Below are 23,281 nucleotides of genomic sequence, written 5' to 3'. Positions count from 1 at the left end.
TAGGTTGGACAGTGGATAGAGCTCTGGGCCTAGAATCAAGAAGACTCATCCACTTGAGTTCAGATCTGGCCTCAAAGACTGATTTAGCTGTGTGACTTTGGGTAAGTCATTCAATCCTGTTTGCCTCCATGTCTTCATCTGTAAAATGAGCTGGAGAAGGAAATGGCAAATCACTCCAGTATCTTTGCCAAGAAAAAGGTCAGACATAACTGAAAGACAGCAGAGCAGCATCAAGTTATAGTGGTGAGATTCATTGCTATCTTGGCAATGGTCTGTAGAAGAGATCTTCTTAATCTTCAGGTCAACATTTTTCATTCACTAGAATTACTAATTTAAGCTGATAATGGCATCATTTTAATTGGCACCTTGGCATACTCTATGAGGACCTGGGATCTGTAGTTAAGATGTGGGACTATGCTTTAGATATGTGGGACTATGGCCGTGACAGTGTCCACGGGGCTAAGTAAGGTCAGTGGTGTAGGAGGTCTAGGAAAGGAGAGTTTTTTTTTTTTTAACAGAATGGAGAAAACTGGTTTCTTTTTAGAAAGCTATTTGTGTAGAGAGAGAAGTATTTGAACTTTTCATGGAGTCAACAAACAATTCAGCAAGTATTAAGTTACTATAGTAACATGCACTGGGCAAAATCCTATTTCATTTCTTTTTCTTTTTTTTTAGTATGGAAGTAGAAGCAACAGGTAGCATGGCCTTGAGACAAAAAGACCCAGGATTACCCCTAGTCCCTTTCTGTAATATTACTATGAGCCTCTCAATTCCTTTGAAATCTGTAAAACTATGTAAGTTATAGTTCAGTTGCCTATTTACAGTTGATGTAAAGGATTTCTTTCCCCATAGTGTATTGCTCCTTTTTGACAAAAATCATAGGTTTAAACTAAAAAACTCTTAAACAGCAATTACAGCAGTAATACTGAGCAACTGCTGATAAGTAAAGATTATTCCACTAATCCACATTAAAGCTTTCAAGTATATTCAGGTAGCAGAGAGGAGAGGAAAGGGAATAGGCGCTTACAGCACCTACTATGTGTTATGCTAAGCACTTTACAAATAGTCTCATTTGACCTTCAGAACAACCTGTTACCTTCATTTTACATTTGGAGAAACTGAGGCAAACACCAGGTGTAGGTGACTTGCCCAGTCACACAACAAGTATCTGAGGCTAAAGATGAACCTAAGTCTCCCCAACTCCAAGTTTAGTGTTTTATCCAGTGTGCCTCTGAGGCAGAAGTAGCAGTGGCTTTTCTCCTTAGAGAAATTCTTTTCAAATTTCATTACACTTAGGGTATATGACCTGTGCACCACTGGTGGCCCACCAAAGGATTTTGGATGGCTCTGAGAAACTGTAGAGGATGTGAAACAGGTCTGCAGAGCATATTGTTCACGGGCTGCTTTGGCGTATGTTGAGCTGGCCTGACGTAGGGTCATCTAGATTTAAGAATTTAAAGAAGTGTGTGTGTGTGTGTGTGTGTGTGTGTGTGTATGTACACGTTCATGTATGTGTGTATATGTGATATGAATCTCATGTTCAAATTTGCCATATGATGCATTCACTGTAGTTTTGACCTATAGAGAAAAGGAGACAAGATCTCTACCACATGTTCTTCTAATTGGCTTTCATTCTGTTTAGGGTTTGTCTTCTGGGGAATCGTACATTATCAAAACGCAACTTTGATGTCTGTGCTAAACTCCAAGTCATAAATAATGACACGGTAGCAACAACGCCCCTCTGGGGACTCTTTTGCAACAGCTCCATGCTTAATGCCACATGTGATGATTACTTTCACCAAAACAATGTGACTGAAATTCAAGGAATTCCAGGAATTTCCAGTGGTGTCATACTTAGTAAGTTTTTTAAAAAATTTGAGTTAAACTCTATTTGGAAAAGGAAAGGAATGATGGATAGAAAGGAAAAGGGAAGGTGGATAGGATAGTATTGACAATAGGAATATAACTATCCCCTTTGGTTTTACTGCATTACCTTTTTTCTTCCAGTGAGACAAAGTTAGTAATCTTATTCTTTTATAGAAAGTGGACGAGGTTTAAAATGGATTTTAATTTAATTTCTTAAATGTGTATCCTATACGTAAATATACTTATCATCATAATTCGTTTTAGTGTTCCATCAGTTGAATGTGTGTTATGTTTTGAATTGAACCCTAAAGGCCAGTGGGCTGCTTGTTTTACAGAGAACTCAGACCTTCCTGACTGTCCACTGCATCAAGGCCCCTTCCTGCTCAAAATCTATGAGCCTACATTTCATATTATATCTGATGTTATAGAAGAGTGTTCTCAAGGAGCCTGGTTGGGAACAAATGAAACCATCATACAAACAGTTCTTTGAAGCAAAATCATTGTGACCAGGAAAAATAGGGGAAAACTTTATGGAATATACAGAGGGCCTGAAAGCAGGATGGGATTTAGTTAGGTTGGAGTGAAGCATTCCAGGTGAGGAGGAAACCGCATGAGTAAAGCTTTGTAGACCACCGGGCCTAGGAAGAAGAACACTTTACCAGTGGTAGCTACCTGTGGCTTGGGATGGGTTTTATTCTTTGGATCTCAGCTTCCATATCTATAAAATTAGACATATAGGGAGGGGCTTGAAAGCTTCCATATCTATAAAATTAGACATATAGGGAGGGGCTTGAAAGCTAAGCTGATGAGTCCAAAGTTGATGTATTGTAGACAATGAGGCTACTGGAATGGGGGAATATGAGCGCTGAAATATTTAGTGCAAGACCTGGCATAAATTGGATGAGAACTATATTTTAAAAAGACTGCATTAAAAAGAAAGAAATTGTTGAAATAATTTTAAAAACTTTGTTTTTAACCCCTAATCTCTTAGTGTGTCTTGCTTAATTTTGTACTACTAAAGGCTTGAGATTGATACAGTCAAGTCTAGGTGATTTCCTTCAAAGCCATAACTGAGTCCCAAGTCTTAAGAATGATGTTTCATAAGAGCTCACAAGTATCTTTTTTTCTTTCCTCTCTATTAACAGAGAATCTGTGGAGTGCTTATGCAGATAAGGGAGCATATGTAGAAAACAAAGATTTGCCTTCATTCCCTGTGTCAGAGGAAACAAAAGCTAGTGGCCTACCTTATGTATTGACGGACATCATGACCTACTTTACGATGTTGGTAGGAATTTATTTCCCATCTGTGACAGGTATCACATTCTTTCATTTGGAGCCTTTCTGTTGTTTTTTTTTTTTTTTGCCTTTTTTTTAGGGGAAAGGATTGGGAGGAAGGGTTGTTGTGAGAGTATAGAAGTTCTACTATTCTTTCCCTACAAGTAATGTAGAGGTTTTGTTGAATACAAATATGAGATCAGTAAAAGATGAGGCTTGAACTTGAGCCTGTAGTCTAGGGAGTTCTTTAAAAAAATTTTTTTGATAAAAATATATTTTCATATCATTGGTTTTCTTTGTAGTTCTGTGCATTTAAAAACATTCTGAGAAGGAATCTATAGATTTCTTCAGGTTGTCCAAGACACAGAAAGGTTAGGAAAGAACCCCTGGGCTTGGTGATGTTGAAGGTTCCTTCCCAGCTCTACCTCTGCAGTGCTTTGTCCATTCAAAGGCTCAAGAAGCCTTGGAGCCTTGGGGAAATTAGAAATTAGAAATATAGTTACCCAAATCACATTTGTGAGATGATTTTTAAAACTTCTTTAAGGAAAAATAAGAAAAGCTAAATAATAGTTACCTGAATTATAATTTCTGAAATGATGTCCCTAGATCTTTTAGAAAAGGTAATGATTTTTCAGTATTAACTTATTCTCTCTGGTCAGCCAGTTATATATTTTATTCTATAAAGTACTATTTGATCATATGCCAGTGGAAATTGTTTTTCAAAATTTAAGGTAAAATTTTACGTTAAATTTTGGAAGATAGTCCACTAGTTAAAAATTTATCTTTTTTTTTTTTTAAACTTTGAGAGGCAGTTGGAGTTAAGTGACTTGCCCTGGGTCACACAACCAGTAAGTATCATTAGAGGCTGGATTTGAACTTAAGCCCTCCAGATTCCAGGGCTGGTGCTCTATCCACTATGCCCTCTATCTATCCCCCCTCCCCCCCCTCAAGTAAAATTTATCATAAAGGCAAGTTCTGAAAAGAAATTTAGCTACTGGGATAACCCAAGTTTTCAGTACTAGAAACAACTGTATCCCGTCCAAAAGTGTTCCAAAATGTTTTTCTTCTTGAATGTCATGAGAACATTTCATAGCACAGAACTGCCACTCATGGAAGTCTCAGACATTTAGTTTCAGCTTGTGGGGATATGTAGAAGATTAATTCTTAGAAGCAAAAAATGGAAGTCAACAATTTTGAATGAAAGCTCAGCTTAGAAAAGTGAACCATAGTTCAGTCCAGAAGATTCTTAACCCACTGCTCACCGAAGTCTATTTCACCCACATATAATATAGCACATGCCAGCCACTTGAGCTCGTATGGAGAGTTAGTTAAACTGTAAGCAAATGGACAAATATTAACTCTCAAGAATTTGGGTATTTCTTTTCAAAGCATGGATTTCCACCTCCCAGGACATTACCTCTGATAGAGTGACAATAAGATTATATAGATTATGTTTTGTCTAGTGTTTTGTGTTGTTTTTGGTTTTTTAGTTTTAGGGTGATTGAGTTTTAAAAACCAATATCCATCCATCTTTCTTATTTCTGCTTATAACACTTAGTGTGTTATAAGTTTGACCTCCATTCCCTTCCAGGTCTCCACTTACAGACCTGTGAAGTTATTTAATTTTTGAACTTTAATTTCCTCATCTACAAAATAGAGAATTAGAAGAGATGACCCCTAAAATCCTTTTGAACTCTTTCTTCTGTATTCCCATTCCAGCCTGTTATCTTCAGGACTCTCCTGTTTTGTGAAGTCATTGATAATTATAAAAAGTAAATTATTTTATAGTCTTTACACTCTGCAGTTAAAAGCTATTATTTTTCATTCCAAATTCTTAATCATTTTTATTAAAACAACATCAACTATATTATGAATAGTGTTGCATTTTTTTAGAGGAATATTCTGGAAGTTCTTAAGGGGGGACTTCACATGTAGAAATTACCCCCACTAATGCAGATCTCTGCAGTTTATAGTATTTGAGTTGACTGGAGTGTTAAAGAGGCCACAGTGAAATAATATAAGTAGTAAAGCACTTATTTAAAAATAAATATTTTAAGTAATTTAAAAATGCTTTTAAATATTACTTTTTTAAAAGAACTTTTAAAAATATTACTTTAGTTTATTAAAATATCTAAATCCAGTAGTGACATAATTTTATTCAGTATTTCTTCCCTTTTTTTGTAGTAACATTTTTGTTGAAGTTTTGAATTACAAATTCTGTCCCCACCCTCTCTGCTCTCCCCTGTCCCTAAGATGGTAAGCAATCAGATACAGGCTATACACATAAAGCACTTTTATGGGAATTGAAAGGGCATACTTTGAGACTTGTTTTTCATCACAGGCTAGTGTAATGCTACAAGAATAGCTCAGCTTTTAAATGAGGGATCTGCTTGAGTTCAGTCTGTCAGTACCTACTTCTGGTGAATGATCCTCCATGCCTCTTGGCATTCACATGAGATTGGATAGCTTATTATCCTTATATATGTTGCCTTTTGTTTTAAAAGCTACTAGACAGCTGGTGCTCATTTCCCCTTTAGTCAAAGAATATCACTGATTCTTCTGAAAGACCACTTTAGGTAAACCAGTAGTTGTGGTGCTTCTGAATGGGACAAGATGCTATCTTGGTAATGTTCAGCCCAGCCACACAGTTGTTCCAGATCCTCAGAAAGTTTGTATCATAATCCTTACTTGATATCCCAGCATGACTGCATGGAGAGAGATTTAATAGCTTTGAATACATCTTATCTTCCATAAAAGGGCCAGATTAGATGAATAGCCACTAAATCCAGTGAAACGATAGTTACTCTCCACTGGAATTTTGCCGGTCCATTTTTCTGCCTGTCTTTGTCACCATGCAAATATTCCCTTTTCTCTGAACAGAATAGTGAAACTTCTAATTTAGTCATGAGGAATCACTACCATTGGTCATGTAAAAATATCCTTAAGGAGCTTCATTCAGATGAGCTGTTAAAACCCAGAACCACCCAGCTGCCTCCATGTTCTACTAAATCCTTAGCCAGGCCAAGAAGCATGCAAACTTCCCTCTCTTTATGTGATTGGAGCTGGGGGAGCTTTGTCAGTCTTGTGTCTGGCAACATTTAGTCCTGTTGTCATCAGGACAGAAAGAATAATCTAGATTCTTGGAACAAAGCTGAGTCTACTGATTCTTACAAGTTCTACTTGGTTAATATGAGTTATTGCACACTGAAGAAAGGAGGCTTTTAATTCCAAGCAAAAATGATGCTTTTTCTAGTGGCTAAAAATGGACATCTTCCCCAAAGCCATCTGCATTACTCTACACTTAATTAGAAAATACCAGATTCTTCTCTCACATCGCATGAAATAATGTAATAATGTTTGATAAATAATAATAGATGAATAAAGATGTGAAACTTAAAAAACATGAAATGCATACACACATTTGCACATGCATGCCTATACATGCTTCACATGTGTAAACACATGTGCACACAGCTACACACATTTTATATGTACATAGATGTTTGCATGACTAAGAAGCCCCTTCATTCATTGTCAGTGACTCTTTCCTTGAAATGAACTACATTTTTCCACCTGCAGGTTCTTTTTGGATCACGTATGTTTTCTTTAATTTTTACCTGAAGCTCTTTGCCAGGATTTGTGTTAGGCTAAAGATAACTTGAATCAAAGAAGGCCTTATTGGAATCACTTGTTTTCCTTAGGCACTAGAGACCAATTTCACTATTTTAAGGCCAGCTATATTCACTTGGAGTTCAGAAAGGAGCAGGATTTCTTTGGAAATATTCTAGGGAGTATAACTAGGTCAGGGCAAACAAGTGAGGGTTATCCTAAGGAACTGGGATTTAGCGGTGCTGCCAGCAGTTGTAGCCCTTAAGCAATGCAGAAACAGTTGTTGTAAGAAACTAACATCATTTTTCTCAACCAGACGCTCTTATTCCTCCTGCTTTCTGCCCAGCAACATCTGAGATCATGCCTCTTTGCTCTGCTACAGTGCTGTTGAACCTTTCTTGTGTCATGGACCTCCTTCTCATAGCGATATGCTTAGATGCATGAAATAAAATATGTATATTTATAAGGGAAAGCAATTATATTGCAGTATATTTCTCAAAATACGGTTTTGTTTTGTTTTTAAGTTCATGGACCATTCCCTGTTGAGAATCCTCCTCTGATGTGTTCTCTGTTACTTTCTCTAAGCATAAAAAAATCATTAGGGCTCTGAAATGACCCTTTGGCTATTAATTACGCTTTATGGGAACTAGAAAGAATATTTATTCCCAGAAGTGACATTTTAAGTAGTAACATCAGTTAGCCCTTGCAGAAACTTCCTTTTCCTTGGGCCATTCAGATTATAGGGGTCACTCCCACTAATCAGGTAAGGGATTGTTGAGATTTGAGATAATGTTCTGGCACAGAAGTGCATGCAGTTATCCCTTCTGCATTGCAAATTCTCTCCCTCATAGGTTAAATGGGAATTTGGGGGGAGTTTTGTGAAAGCCACAGAAGACATGCGAAGGCCAGAAGACAAGACAGAAGAGGTTTAGAAACTCAGAAATGCATAAAATCTTATGTATAGTATTGTATAATATCAACATGCTTTATCTTTTATTACCATTATAATTCTTCTCTGGCACAAAGGGAGGGCCAAAAAATTTTACACAGATTTTCTAGATCACAGGAATGCCATGGCCCTAACCGCTCAACATCAGCCCTGAAGGTGAGGATTGATACTTTGAATGAGGGCAGATAAAGAGTATTATCTTTTATTTTAAAATGTGACATTATTTAATAGTGTAATTTTTGTCCATTTTACTAGGAAGCTTACCTTAGTTTTGCTTTGCCAGTTGTCTGTATGCTTTATCACTTTATAGAGTCAAAACCGATTTATTTGGTTATTAAAAAGCAATGCTATAGTGCCTCAGTACCCAGCATCAATAAAGAAACAAAGTATTCCACCTAAGAGAATGTTTTTTTTTAGATATTTGAAGGTCACTTCTTCAAGTACCCCCTTCACCAATTTATTTTGTTAGAAGTTCTTTTAAAAAAGGTAGTTTAAATATGGAAATGTTTCACATAATTGCCCATATATAATGTTTATCTGACTGCTTAACATCTTTAGAGGTAGGGCAAGGAAAGAGAGGGATAGAATTAAAAAACTCAAATATTAAAAAATTGGTTTAATGGTAAAAAAAAAACAAAACAACAACAATTTTTTTAAAAAAATAGAAAAAATGTAGTCTATGTGGCCATGACAGGTCTTGAACATGATTTAACCTTTATTTTGTTGCTGATTGATTGTTTACTTCTTAGATGATAGGCTCTACTTCCTTTTGACAGCCTGTATTCCCATCTCTTTGCTAGCTTATTACCTTTTAACTAGCAGTGGTTGAGGAAGTATAGTAAGGATAGTAAGAATTGATGAAATTATATGTCAAATGAGAGTAAAAGAAAAATGCTGAACACGGTAAGAGCCCAAAGAATAATCAGTCTGACTTGAATTCAGTGGCTTTGCTGTTGGCAGATTGAAGTTATGTTCTGATGTGGGTGTGTTGGACCTCTGAATAGCAAGACATCTCTATAGGCCCTTACCTTCAAGTGAAAAATGTGCACATCTCTCACAATTGATACGACAGACGAAAATAACTGGTTTTATCTGTGTTTTAGGTATTATGGCAGGTTCAAACAGATCTGGTGACTTGAAGGATGCTCAGAAATCCATTCCTACTGGAACGATTTTGGCAATTGCGACCACATCTTTTATCTGTATCCTTTGGGCAGAGATGTTGAGATGTTAGTTGCCTCTGTTCTGGTCTTCTTCTGTGGAATGTCAAACTTCACTTCTCTCCACTGATCATTTCTTTCTGTAACAAGTGTACTGATGGGAATCAGAATGCATAAATCTTTTGCCAAAAGAATTTCTCAAGCTTTTGGCCGTAGTTGTTGTTTTCCTAAATATTTGGAGCAAATGGAATTATTTGTAACATAGCAGAAAGTTATTCAATAAATTATGGGGAAGAGGAGAAAAATCATATAATTTTAACACACAAATTATTTTGGAATTTAAGTTTAGTTTTTGCTTTGGGGGGCATGGGGTAGATTGGAGACACCTCACTCTAAATGTTTTTCTGCTGATTCATGATTCTAAGCAAGAATGTTCCCAATCTTTTGAGACCATGATATTCCTATTTTGCTTTAGGGAGCTCTTTGGCAATGCTTATAAGAAGCCTTTAGGAGTATAACCAGCTCCGCCTTCTCCATAGCTTCCTTAGTTCTTGAGCTTATTTCTGTATATCTGTTGACCTATCATTGTCCCTTAACTTACCAAAATAGATCTGTCCTGCATTGTCCTTTTTGGAGCCTGTATAGAAGGTGTAATTTTGAGAGATAAGTATGTTCATTTTAATTTTTAGTTTCTGACATGCAATTTTGATTTCGTCAAACAAGGCACCATTTAAATAAGAGATTGAAATCCTTTATTGCACTTTTTATTTAAAGCTGTAGTAAAACGTTATACATCCACAACATTAGCCTACATACTTGTATGTATGTGTATATGTATGTACAATATGCTTGATGTGTACTGTCTATTCTACATAATGTAATGTGTTATATTCTGCTTGTGTGTATAATATGCAATATATATAACGCAATATGTTACATGTAACAGATAGCATACACCATATTATGTGTAACATGTGTAGTATATTATACATACACACGTATACGTACCCGTCTACATAAGAGAAAGTCTAGTTTGCATATTCTTTTGTAGAGCCTTAATAGCACCTTAAGTTACTTCTAAATATTTTTTTCATTCTGAACGAAAAATACCCAGTCATGTCTGCATTATTAGCTGCATTTTTCTTTCAGCAAAACTATCAAAAAACAAAAAGGTGAAAAAGTCAATTATCTCTTCATCTGGTTGAGTTTTAGCAAATCAAAAACCTGTCACTACCAGTACTCAGGCTCATCCTTTCCTCCTTTCTAGGTTTGGAGAAGCCCTGAAAGGAAATCTTGTGATTGGCATGCTGGCCTGGCCATCTCCTTGGGTCATTGTCATTGGCTCCTTTTTCTCCACCTGTGGGGCTGGTCTACAGAGCTTAACAGGTGCACCTAGGCTCCTGCAGGCTATCGCAAGAGATGGAATTGTCCCTTTCCTTCAGGTGAGGACAGGTTTTTTTTTTTTATGCCAACTGATTTTTTAATGAATTATTTCAGTACCTTGGGTATGGCAGTCAGTGAGCATTTATTAAGCACCAGCTTTGTTCCAGGCACTCTTAGTGTTAGTGGCATAGACAGAGACAAAAATGGAACAGTTCTTGCCCTCAAGGTACTTCTTTTCTATTCACAGAGACATAACCACATTGCTTTTCTGAAATGATAGATTGGTGCTTAGGGAAAGAAACAATTATAACTATGCTGTCACATGAAATGTAGCCCTGACATCTATGCTGATATCCATCAGGGAAAATAAATAAAGACATCTCCATCAAGGGCACAGCTTGCCTCTGAAGGGGCAGTAGTGGGAGTAGTGAATTCGGTTTTAAAGAAAGCTACTAGTGACCATTGTTTCCTAGAATCATGAATGTCTTCTCCAAAGATGGGCTACAGAATGGTTTTAACAAAAAGACTTTGATTGGCCAACAGTAGGTTCTAGCCCAAGCCTCACTTGGTCGTTGTTTGGGTTTTGATGATTTGGAGGAAGTGTAAATAGTACTTATTTCTTTTCTGAACAGAAACCCAGAGGTTTTCCCCTTCCAGATTGATTTTTTTTTTTAAGTAGGTAAAAGAGGCCAACTTTTGCTTCATTTCTTACCTAGCCTTAAGTCACTGAACGGGTGTTGCCTCAGACAAACTGAGACCTGGGAAAGACCTTAGTTTAAGAAGGCCAAGATCCTCCCACTGCATCCTGGGCCATCACCAGTCATCCTGCCCTATGTCTTGCAACTAGATTCAGATGACTCTGGAGGAGAGAGTGAGGCTGAGGATTTTGCACAACCCTGCCTCATTTAAATCCCATTCACTTGCAGGTCAAAGTGGACTGAGGTCATTGTTCTCTTTGAGAATGAAGGATGAACTTATTTCAGTTAGTCAAGAAAAAGTAATATGGTCCAATTCTTCTGGTCAGTTTTATCCCTCCTTGAAAACTCCTTGAACTTTTTAGCTTATAGAGTTATTGACTTGAATCATCTCATACAATTATATAAGATTCAGAGAATGATCTTAGAACAGAAAGCAAAAGAATATAATTCTTTTGTTAATGATTACTAGTTTTGTCTTACGAGGCTGCAATGGATAGAATGCTAGACTTGGAGTCAAGACAATCCAAGTTCACATGTGTCCTCAGACACTAGATGTGTGATCCTGGGGAAAGTCACTTAATTGTTGTTTACCTCAGTTGCTCAATGGAAATAAGAGTAATACCAGCACCTCCTTTGCAAAGTTGTCAAGATCAAATGAGATCATAGTTGTAAAAAGTGCTTAGCACAGTGTTTAGCACATAGCAGGTACTCTATAAATGCTTACTTTCTTCTTCCCCCTTTAATTGGTATTGAACAGAAGTGCATATTTTGATTGTGTTTTAAGGTATGTAAAGTGATTTGTGTACATTTCTTCTAGTTGCTCTAGAAGAAGGGTAGGTGAACTTAAAATTTTTTTTTTTATTAATTCTGTGTTTTATATATTTGCAAACATTATTCTGAGGAGTCCATGGGTTTCACCAGAATGCCAAAGGGCTCTTCTATATAGATAAAAGGCTAAGAATCTCCAGTCTAAAATCTGAGTTATAAGGTTGCCTTCAAGGTCACTTTGTCCAGTCTTCCACTCAATACAATAACCTCTTCTAAAGATAATCATAATAAGTGTAAATAATCAAAGGGCCTGTAACTTTTGTCACTGGGGCAGTCCCAGTGTGAAAATTCCCTCCAAAATAGGTTGAAACTCCCTCTTTCACTTAGAAAAGAAGTCTTAGGGAGTTGCTAGTTACCATTAGGTATCAGAGGTGGGAATTTGAACCAAGGTAGACCAGATTTTTCCTGCTTCAAATATAATTAGGTGGCCCTGTGGATTGAGCTCTGGGCCTGGAGTTTTGAGACCTGTTTTCAAATGTGAACTCAGACACTTCTTAACTGTGTAACCCTGGGCAAGTCACTTAACCCAGTTTGCCTCAGTTTTCTCATGTAAAATGAGTTGGCGCGGGAAATGGCAAAAACCACTAGTATCTTTTCTGAGAAACTTCAAATGGGTTCATGAAGAGTCAGACCTGACCGAGTAACAACAGCTTCCTGCCTTAAAGCCCACATTCTTATCCATTATGCCATGCTATCTCCATCTTAATAATAAAACATCATACAAATAGAGTTTATTAAGGTTTTCAGTGAGATGTGCATATTGTGAGACAATTTATATTGAATCCTGAGTTACGTTTTAAAGAGGTGGTCATCTCATCTTTTTGAAGATTTTCCAGGGGCAAGGAATTTATAACTTAACAAGGAAGATACATTCTGCTTTTGGACAGTTCATATTGTTAGAAAATTCATTTTATAAAGAGGCCTTTGGCTTGTTACACCTTGTATTCATTGGCCCTACTTTTACTCCCTGAGGCTACAGAGAGTTAGTCATATTTTCTTCTACATGGCAGACCTTCAACTATTTGAGAACTGCTATCTTGTTCCCTCTTGTCCTTCGTTCTCCAAACTAAACAGCTTCCATTTGTTTAGTCATTGTATGACAATGTGTTTTGAGACCCTTTGCCATGTTTGCAGTCCTGGATGTGTTGCATATAAGTGTCCTTTTTACAAGGACGGTGCATAGAATTGAGCATGATATTTCAAATGGAGTTGACCAATACAGAAGGAAAAAGTCCTGGTTTGGAATCGTATTCTTTTTTAAAAAAAATCTATTGAATCTATTTTATTATAATTTAATATTTAATAATTTAATATTATGCATTACTATTTAAGTTACATTTAAATCCGTTATATATATTATATATACACATAAATAAATAATTTGTTTTTAAATTTAATTTGTTTTTCAATTTTCAACAATCACTTCCATAAGTCTTAAATTTTCTTCCCCTCCCTCTCACCTCTCTCCCTAGATGACATGTAATCTTATGGAACCTACACATATATTCTTATTAAACACATTTTCACATTAGTCATAATGCATAGAAGAATTAAAATGAATGGGAGAAACCAAACCAAAACGAAACATAACCCAAGAGAAAAGAGTCTGCTCCATTCTGCGTTCTGATTCCATAGTTTCTCTGGATGTGGATGGCATGTTGCCTCAAGAATCCTTTGGGAATGTTTTAGGTGGAATCATATTTTTTTTTTTTTTAAAAAGAAAAGCTCCCCCCCTCAATATTTTGTTTTTATTTTCATCACTAAAACAGCCTCAAGTATTCCTTCTAATTTGAATTGTTTCTCTACCAACTAAATGTTTTTACATTTGACTTTCCATGAAAAAAAGTGCCACAAATGTGTTTAGTCTTAAATGATTTTTTAAAAATGACTATGGAATATTTTCTTAACTATTTTCTGTATTTGAGATATTTTATAGTTTATATCAACTGATAAATTTTTCCCGCTTGCTGAATGTCCTTTCCCCGTAGCCAAAGATTGGTGTTAGAACTTCTGCTAAAAACAATTTATGTGACAAGTACAGCTGTTTACAGCCCATTCCCATTAGGCCCTTGATGTATCTATGACTTCGTTAGAGGAGGTGCTCCCTCAATTGATAGACTCTCAGGTTAAGTCTAAATTGATTTATTTTGTTGTTCAGTCCTGTCTGACTCTGTGTGACCCCATGGACTACGTGTGTTGAGTTTTCTTACCAAAGATAATGTTGGCCATTTCCTTCTCCAGTTTGTCTCCATTGTACAGACAAGGAACTAAAGTAAGTTAAAGGGCTTAAGTCCAGGGCTACACAGCTACTAAACGTCTGAGGCTGGCTTTAACCCTAGAGCTTTCCGACTCCAGGTCAAGATCCACTGCATCACCTAGCTCCCTCTGATTTGTTTGACTTCCCCAAATCGCCACCTTGTGGTAGGTGGTCAACCTTATTGTGCGTCTGACACTTTCTGAAGTTTGCCGGATTTGCCCTCATACAGCCTTTATAAGTCCTAACCCCAGAGACTTCAGGGCTAGGATTTTACTTTCTTTTGGAATGGTCTTCAGGAACACAAGGTCACCATCCTGTGCTAACGAGGCATTGAAGGAGTACTGTAAGGGAGTGTATTTCTTAACGACAAAATCCTTCCAAAAGTGACTGACGGATGCCACCAGCTGGATGTATATATGTTGCCGAATTATTCTTGGCTTGGAGCAGTTGCTGTTTGGCCAGGAGAAATGTTTCTATCCAGTTGATATGTTTTGCGGCCCGCAGGGGCCGATTCCTGACCCTTGTCCCATTTTTCCTTTGCAAATTTGAGGTCAGTACATTAATCAGCAGGCAAGAGAATACATATTGATTGTCATTCCAACGAAAACAGTTTTAGCACTACTAGTTCTGTTTCTTCCAGGGTCATCCATCTTTGAGTTCTTGAGGATAACTTTTTCTTATTTTTATTGGACATTTCTTCTCAGAAACAGCTAAGCAGTTTGGCTCCTAACATTTGGTTCCTTTTTGAGTTGTTTGGTTTTGCAGTTATGTTGACATTTTGGGAAAATTTACTATTTGTTTTTCTCCCTCACACATAACAAAACTTTAGAGAAAGTTATGTGCACAAGGAGAGCTGAGCATGCCTTTTTGTTTCAGCCCTAACTGTAAAAAAAAAACAACTTTGTTTATTGGAATGTGGTCCTTTGTCATATCTCTGCAGCAAAATGGACTCAAAAGTAACTACATTTATGTTCTTTCCTTGATTAGGTGTTTGGTCATGGGAAGGCAAATGGGGAGCCTACATGGGCTTTGCTCCTCACTACTCTCATCTGTGAAATAGGAATCCTAATTGCTTCCTTGGACAGCGTAGCACCAATTCTTTCAATGTAAGTACACTTGTCAGGATGGAAATACGGTATATCTTGTTTAAGTAAATTCCATTTGTTTGACTTTTTAAGTACTACTCTTTTTGTTCTCTCTCCTTTATTCCTTCCACTCTCTAATGCTTTTTCCTCTTAATAGATATTCTGATTTTTAAAAATTTAGCGTCTTAAAAAATACATTTTAGAATTCCTTATGGCTAAGTCAATATGTGCCTTATTAAGTTCCTGATTTTTTTATGTAAGCACAGTGCTAGTTGTGTCCTACATACTCAAGGAGGACCAAAATGACATCACCATGTTGGGGTCAAGGCACAATGTGTCCGTCTGTAATTGATCAGACCAATATGAGCTTGGAATACTCCTCCACAGGCTGGGCACAAGTAGTCCATTTGGAGTATTGTGGTGATAGAAAGAAGATGCCCTCTCAGGCCACAGAGCTTGCAGACTGACTGGAAACATGTAATGTAGAGTGGGGCAAAAATCCTAAAAGAATGGAATATATAATATACAAATACATAAAAGATACAACTCATTCTCTTAGGATCATATGTGTTGGCTAGAAGGGGATTTAGAGGTGACCTATCCCCTACCCCACTGGAGTTTTACAGACAAGGAAAGAGACTTACCCACGGTCACAGTTTTTGAAGTGGGATTTGATCCCGGGTTCCCTAATTTAACATTGTCTACTTTCTGCTGTGCCACAGAGGTGGTGGCCACATGTGGTGTGGAACATGGCCCTAAGTTAAGGAAGGGTGGAAGTCCTATACTGAGGTTATCTAGAAGAGGCTTCACAGTAACCCCTTGAAGAGTAGCAGTTGGATTGGGAGACCTAGGAGGCAAGAAGTAGAAGTGAAGGCAAAGGAATGAATGGGGACAATTAAGACCAACCTGAATGGCTTGGAGGCTTTGCTTCGGTGAACTCTGCAAGGTAACTGTGATGTTAGTACATACCATGATGGAGGACTTTAGAAAGATCGATATGTCAGTTGGGTGTGCAGAACGGATAAAAAAGAGATTGCACTAGAGAGAGTAATTAGGTTATTGTTTATGGACTAGAGTGATGGCAGAGAAATTAGTCATGGATCTTGTAGAAGAATCACACAGGACCTGCTATCTCAGCCTGTGGGAAAATCAAGACTCTTAATGAATCAAAGATAAGCCTGGAGGAGCAGATGACTGAGGTTACCATGAATGGAAATGGGGAACCTTGAACCTGTGAATTAGTAAGCACTGGAGAGAAAGAAAAGGATTTGGTAGTGAAGGCTGGGAGAGTGTATGAGTTTATTAGGCAAACTCTTGAGTGCAGGTTTCCTAACCATTGTGCCCTTTGGAATTCAGGAAACTTTTCCATGCCTCATGTTTGATAGGAATGGAAATACATTTTAGCGTTTGCCATGCACATAAATGATACAGTGGATCTGAGAACGGGGCTGAGAATGATAATTCACAGAACTAAGTTGTCATTAATGTAACTAAAATCTTTTGGAATACTCTAATAAGAAAATACAGTTTTTTCGAAATTTTTAAATTTAATGTAATCATTTCCTGTGATCCTCTCTGTCTTTTTTTTGTTTGGTCATAAAAGCTTCCCTTATCCTTCTGTTTGACAGGTAAAATTTTCTATGCTCCCTAATTTGCATATGATAACACCTTTTATGTCATGTACCTATTTTTGACCGTATCTTGATATTTGGGGTGAGATGTTGGTCTATACCTAGTTTCTACCAAGATGCTTTCCAATTTTCCCAGTAATTAAAATTTATTGTCCTAATTCCTTCAATTTTTTTTCCCTCTCTTCTTACAGTAGCTAATATTTTTAGTGCAATACTGAATAGTAGTGGTGATAATGGGCATCATTGTTTCAACCCCTGATTTTATTTGAAAGTCTTCTAGTGTATCCCCATTGTAGATAATACTTGCTCTTGGTTTTAGATAGAAACTACTTATCATTTTAAGGAAAGTTCCATTTATTCCTCTGCTTTCTACTGTTTTAAATAGGAATGAGTGTTATATTTTCTGAAAAGTTTTTTTCTGCCTCCATTGAGATAATCATGATATTGATGTTTTCCAAGTATTGAATCAATCCTTCATTTCTGACATAAATCACACCTGGTCATCATGTATGATCTTTGATGTATTGCAGTAATCTTGCTGATATTTTATTTAAAATTTTTGCATTCATTCTTTAGGGAAATCGTTCTATAGTTTTCTCTCTGTTTTGTTTGTTTTGTTTTTGGTATCAAAACTCTACTTGTGTCATAGAAGGAATTTGGTAGGACCATTTTTCCAAATAGTATAAACATTAGAATTAGTTGTTATTTAAATGTTTGATAGAATTCACTTGTAAATCCATTTGATTTGAGGATTAAAAAATCCCCTTAGGGAACTCATTGATGGCTTGTTTATGAGTAGAGCTTACGTTTTTGAATACCCACTTTCTGCAAGTTTCTTGAACCAGGTTGGGTTAGAGGGCCTTCAGTTTTCCTACTCTTACCCAACTTTCATTGACCAGTGATAATTAGCCAAACCCCTTCAGGGTCTCTGGTCTCTCTGCAGTCATCCAAGACTGTGTTGTTGGTGCAATATTGGTGTTATCCTTTATACTTTCTGCTCTTCAGGTTTTTCCTCATGTGTTACATGTTTGTGAATTTGGCTTGTGCTGTACAGACTCTCCTGCGTACCCCAAACTGGCGTCCTCGTTTCAAGTTTTATCACTGGTAAGCCAGTACTACATTTATTTCTGCAGACTCACAGAGCATTTTCAGTTGTTGATGGTTAATATTTGATAGATAAAAGTACCCTCTATTCATTAAACCACTTTGAAGTTACATGTTGGATAATTCTTGATATTGGTTCTTTTTTTTAATCTAATCTGTGACTTTACTGGTGTAAAAGAGCTTCTATTGAAAATGCTGATGCAGAAAGGCGTCTTTTTCTGCAACCTCCAGACTTAAGGGTTGCCCAGAGCTATGAGAGGTTGCTGGAATTATCCAAGGTCAGCCTGCTAGAATGGATCTGAGACTGCACCTGTACCTGGGTCTTCGTGACTCCAAAATTAGCTCTCCATCCATGATGTCACTGCCTCTCACGTGCCATATGTCTGTCACCTAGTCATGTCTTTGCTGTGTGTCTTCAAGCCTGGACATTCAAAGCAACATTCTGATTAACCTTTTCGTTTTTTCACTTGAATTCATGCCAAAGTCTTGTCATTGTCTTTTTATATTGTAGATATGTTAATATCAAAGCTATAAACTGTCTTTGAAAACAGAAATTGTGCATTTTGTAATTTGTACCATATTAGCTCAAGAGAGGGCTACTAATACGCATGTACCTCAGGTAAAATAACTTTCTACCTTTAGCCAGCTTACCAGCCTTGCCCTTTTACCTTTAACATTGCAACACAGTGATTGGGTTCTGTTATTTTCCACAGCCCATTTTTAGTGAAGTATCAGACATGATGGGGGAAAATAATTCCTTTTTATAATTTTAAAATAAAATTTTCCTCCATAGGACTCTTTCCTTCCTTGGGATGAGCTTGTGTCTTGCCTTGATGTTCATTTGCTCTTGGTATTATGCTCTGTTTGCCATGCTCATTGCAGGATGTATCTACAAGTACATTGAATACAGAGGGTGAGTGTGTCTGTTTTTCTCGTACAGTTTTTATTTCTAGGGTTCTTATTATGAATCAGTGAACTTGGCAGTCCTGGAAAAGAGGGGAGAAGTGCTCAGAAAATATGGGAAATTTCAAATAAATATGTATCTAAGTTTCATGTATCAGCATTAGTTGTGTTGTGTATGTGTATATACATGCATACCTATATTGAACCATAAGTCTCCCTCTTTTCTTTTTTCTGAGTTTCAATTGATTTAACCCCGAGAAGACAAACCCCTTTTGGCCCATGAACTAAGAATTTAGTCTTTTACATTATTAAATGCCATAAAATTTTATTTTAAAATGTAAACCCATTCCTGAAAGTTCCTGAACTTTACAAATCAAAAGCACAACAAAACAGACAGAAAGAGTCCAGAGCTATACACACTTGGGGGAAGGGGGAAGTGAGGGCCAGATTTAGGTGTGTTCATTTAGACACAGTACCTGTCTGATGATATGTATGACAATCTTCAGATCCTTGGTGACCTGCTTTCAAGTCTGCTGCGTTCATACAAGAAATAGCCCATGTGCAAACTTTAAAAAATTTGACTATAATGTCTACACTGTCTAATTAGTGTAGTGTTGTTATACTACTATTTTTGAAAGGAAGATTCATCTTGATCCTTTGGGGACAATGTTAGCCATGCTTGTTTTCTTTGCTTCTTTATTATTATCAGTCTATAAAATAGAGCTTTTGTGTTCAGGTGACTGCGGCCACATTTGTCCAAAAACAAAAGGCAAAAAAACCTTTTCTGAGTGGTTTTTATATTTCATCATCTTGTCTGATGGAAAATTGGGCCAACCTCATGCAAAATGGTGAAGTGTTCTGAAGTGTACTGGAAAATCACATGCCATCTTCACTGTTCAGCACTTTAAGCCCCTGACAACCTGGGGTCCTGTATGCCTTTCCAGCTTTATAACACATTCCCTCTCCCACATTCTGCAGTCAAATCTAGCTGCTTTTTTAAAAAAAAAGTCTGTTTTAGATGCATAGTACTCCATCTCATATCTCCCCATCACTGCACTGGCTGTCCTCCATGCCTGGAATGCAGTCCATCCTCAGTTCCACCTCTCACAATCTCTGAGGGCCACCTTTTGGAACTTTCCTAACTTTCAGCCTTCCATATGCTAATGTCTTCTTTCCCCTTCTAATTCTCTTTACCTATTTTGTATATTAATTTCCTCTTTACGTGTATAATTATGTCTATGTGTGTGGGGGTTTTGGGTTGGGGATATGTATGTGTGTGTCCTACGTGGGGGTTTTGTGTGTGTGCGTGTGCATGCATGTGTGTCTAGCCAGATGTCCCTTTCTACTACTGTCCATGTAGACATTTGGCCTTATTTTAGTTAGTGTATAATAATTTTGCATGATTACATGCATACACCTGTACCTCATGCATTAGAACATAGGTTTATGTTTGGTAACGAAGTCTTTACTAGTGTCATTAGTAGGGGTTTATTATGGTATACTGTTAAGCTAACACAGTGATTAAGATATTCTGGCTCAGGATAGTAAGTTTTAATATAATGGTGTAATTGCTGTCAGCTATTTTAAAAAAATGATTTTTTATTCATGATTTCTGTTTCTTAAAAACTATAGTATCCCATGTAACCTCTGTCTCCGTCCCCATAGGACAAATAGTATTTTGTTTAAGAGAAGAAACAAAAAGTCAGCACAACTGATTCATGTATTGATTGTCAACTGGTTTAAAATGAGGCTTGTGGTTTTTTTTTCCTTTTTAAGAGCTGAGAAAGAATGGGGTGATGGAATAAGAGGTTTGTCTTTGAATGCTGCTCGTTATGCATTACTACGGGTAGAACATGGCCCACCCCACACTAAAAACTGGAGGTAAGTTTCCCATGAACCTTCTGTCTTAAGAGTATTAATCATCTCCATGTTCATCCCCATATTGTGGTGTCCATCTGAAGTTAAGATGCCTGTAATTTTAGTTTATTGAGTCAAGAAATAATTGTGGTTTTGATTTAAATCATTTGAATTTAATTTAAAACATTTAAAATTATTATTCAATGTAATAGGTGTCTTTAAAATAAAAAAAATAATTAAAAGTGCATCACTGAGTAGCCGTAAGAATCTGGTTGCTAAGTGAAATAAAAACCCAAGGTGCTGGGAAAGATAAAAAGTTTAGGGAAAAAAAATCATCCCTTGCTCTCAAGAGCGTATAGTCAAGAAAGGAAATGGGATAATCCCAGAGAAAGCTAAAGTACATCAGTGAATTACAAAAAAAAGTCTTGGTTAAGATCTGAAGTTGAATGTTGTATTTGTGCTTGAAGCATGGCTTATGTTGAAAATTATCACCATATTCGGAGAAGTATAACCAATATAGAATAGATGTAGAATATAGAATAGATGATATTGGTCTCTGACATTTGGGAAATAATCACAGAATTATAGACTGGGAGTGGCAGCTAGGTGGTGCAGTGGATAGAGCTCCAGCTGTGGAGTTAAGAGGACCTGAATTTAAATTCAGCCTCAAGCACTTCCTAGCTGTGTGACCCTGGCCAAGTCACTTAACCCTGTTTGCCTCAGTTTCCTCATCTGTAAAATGAGCTGGAGAAGGAAATGGCAAAAATCACTCTAGTATCCTTGGCAAGAAGAGCCCAAAAGGGGGTTGTGAAGAGAATGAATGACAAAATTTTTAGAGAGGAAAAAAAAATCACAACTGATCAGTACACTGAAAACACCCCAAGTCATGTGCAGCATGTAGCACCTGTGAACCTCCCACGTCCACAGAAGGGTAGGTTGGAGAAAAAATAACTTGAGTTCTTTTGTTTGTACTGCACAGAAATTTCAGTACCTAGTCTTTCTGCAACTAATTATTCTTCTCTATGGTTTGGACAGAACTATAAGTACTTTTGTCCAGCAGAGGGTGCTGCAAACTAACAAACAGAGGTCTTGAACTATTAGCCTATTTAACTATTTAAACAAACCCTTTATTTTTCTCTGTCAATTCACTGTCACTTATTTTTCCTTCTTTGTCCTAATAATTTTATTTTACACACAGACCTCAGGTTCTGGTGATGCTGAATTTGGATTCAGAACAGTGTGTAAAGCATCCAAGGTTGCTCTCATTCACTACGCAGTTGAAGGCTGGCAAAGGGTTAACAATTGTGGGCTCTGTCCTGGAAGGAACATACTTGGATAAACACCAAGAAGCCCAAAGAGCTGAAGAGGTACGCACCCACCCATCCTCCCTTTCCGCCCCCTCCATGACATTTTTCTTGGTTATCTAGGGCCAAATATGAACAAATGGTATAAGCCAACAGTTTAATAGTTAGAAAATTCAATGTGTCACTTCAGAAGTGCAGCAGCATGTGAATTAAGATTACCTCATCCGGCGTTTAATGTTTAATTTAAAGTAGTATTCATCTCTATCAACACATTTAAAATTTACCAGTGATTTTTGAGTCCAAAATCAGAAATATCATCCACAGCATCTTGGTTTCTTTTAATGATCATATTGTAGCACCTTAGAAACATTTCTTCTCCAAAATAGAAATGTCTCCCATTACAGCGTGTTCTAATATTTAGGACATCGGCGCTGTAATTTCAGCCGACTGGGTTGAGAAATTTCAGATGTCTCTTAGGCAACATGGCACAGTGAGTAGAGGACTAGATTTGAAGTCATGAAAACCTGGGCTCCTGTCTGGCCCCTAACATTGACTGCTTGCTGGGCACAGGCAAGTTAATTGCTTAACTCAGTTTTTGTGGAAGTTAACTGTGATTCAGTTTTGAATACCAACTTTATTACAAGGTTCACCTAAGATAATGTACATGAAGCCCTTTAAGAGCAACTGTGTGAAGTTTTTATTGCTATCTTTCCTTAATAGAGGAGGAGGAAAGGGGATTTTTTTCACTCATACTTAACTTTGAATGGAGTTGAAATTAGAAGCTGGCAAAGTTTGTTGTCTTCTAATCTGGATCCAGGAACCTCAGTTAGACTGTTCATCTCCATGAACGTTACTTCTGATGCTGACGTTGCTTCAGGATTCTGGAGAAATGGTCCTGTCGCTGACCACTATATTCGCTTGATTCTTAACTCCTGATTTTTTTTTTATAGGAGAAACCTAAGTAGTCTGGACTAAATTCCACAGTTTCTAACATATGAAAGTTAGAATTATTCTGTAGATAATTATTCTGCAGATCCCTCCAGTGAGGTCTGCATATAATGTATTCTCCATAAGAAGGTTGTAGCAGAGAGCTACACAATCTGTGATAGCATTTACAATCCTGAGGAATTTCTGAAAATTTTTAGAGGTACATCTTGGGCTAGCTAAATCCCAGTGGGTTTCACTTCAGAGTAGGTAGAAACTTGAATGTGTGCATCACATCTCAGAGGAGGAAGTGTTGGTTTTCTGTCCTGTGTAACAGTACTAGCTGTAATATGCTGTATCTTGAGGAGCTGGAATCATTTTGGTTAGAACTTCATTCATACAATCTTGTGACACCCATCTATTGACCCTCTAGTAATAGAGGGGAGCA

At 37.1% G+C, this 23,281-nt stretch overlaps 1 protein-coding gene across 5 annotated transcripts in view; it reads left to right on the top strand.

Annotated features, from left to right (window-relative positions):
- Positions 1 to 23,281, top strand: part of SLC12A7 (solute carrier family 12 member 7) — a 291,778-nt gene that overhangs the window by 230,586 nt on the left and 37,911 nt on the right. For all 5 annotated transcript variants that reach the window (XM_072605354.1, XM_072605349.1, XM_072605350.1 and 2 more), the window contains exons 8-17: positions 1,643 to 1,857; positions 3,012 to 3,179; positions 8,803 to 8,901; positions 9,469 to 9,526; positions 10,127 to 10,301; positions 15,013 to 15,131; positions 17,747 to 17,845; positions 18,639 to 18,758; positions 20,525 to 20,629; positions 21,804 to 21,972. In XM_072605354.1, the coding sequence (XP_072461455.1) occupies positions 1,643 to 1,857; positions 3,012 to 3,179; positions 8,803 to 8,901; positions 9,469 to 9,526; positions 10,127 to 10,301; positions 15,013 to 15,131; positions 17,747 to 17,845; positions 18,639 to 18,758; positions 20,525 to 20,629; positions 21,804 to 21,972 (1,327 nt within the window). The remainder of the gene's footprint in view (positions 1 to 1,642; positions 1,858 to 3,011; positions 3,180 to 8,802; positions 8,902 to 9,468; positions 9,527 to 10,126; positions 10,302 to 15,012; positions 15,132 to 17,746; positions 17,846 to 18,638; positions 18,759 to 20,524; positions 20,630 to 21,803; positions 21,973 to 23,281) is intronic.

Source organism: Notamacropus eugenii, chromosome 4, assembly GCF_028372415.1.
Source record: "Notamacropus eugenii isolate mMacEug1 chromosome 4, mMacEug1.pri_v2, whole genome shotgun sequence".
Classification (NCBI taxonomy): Eukaryota; Metazoa; Chordata; class Mammalia; order Diprotodontia; family Macropodidae; genus Notamacropus; species Notamacropus eugenii.
Note: the sequence above shows the minus strand (reverse complement) of the source record. Positions and strands in the feature narration are given on the sequence as shown.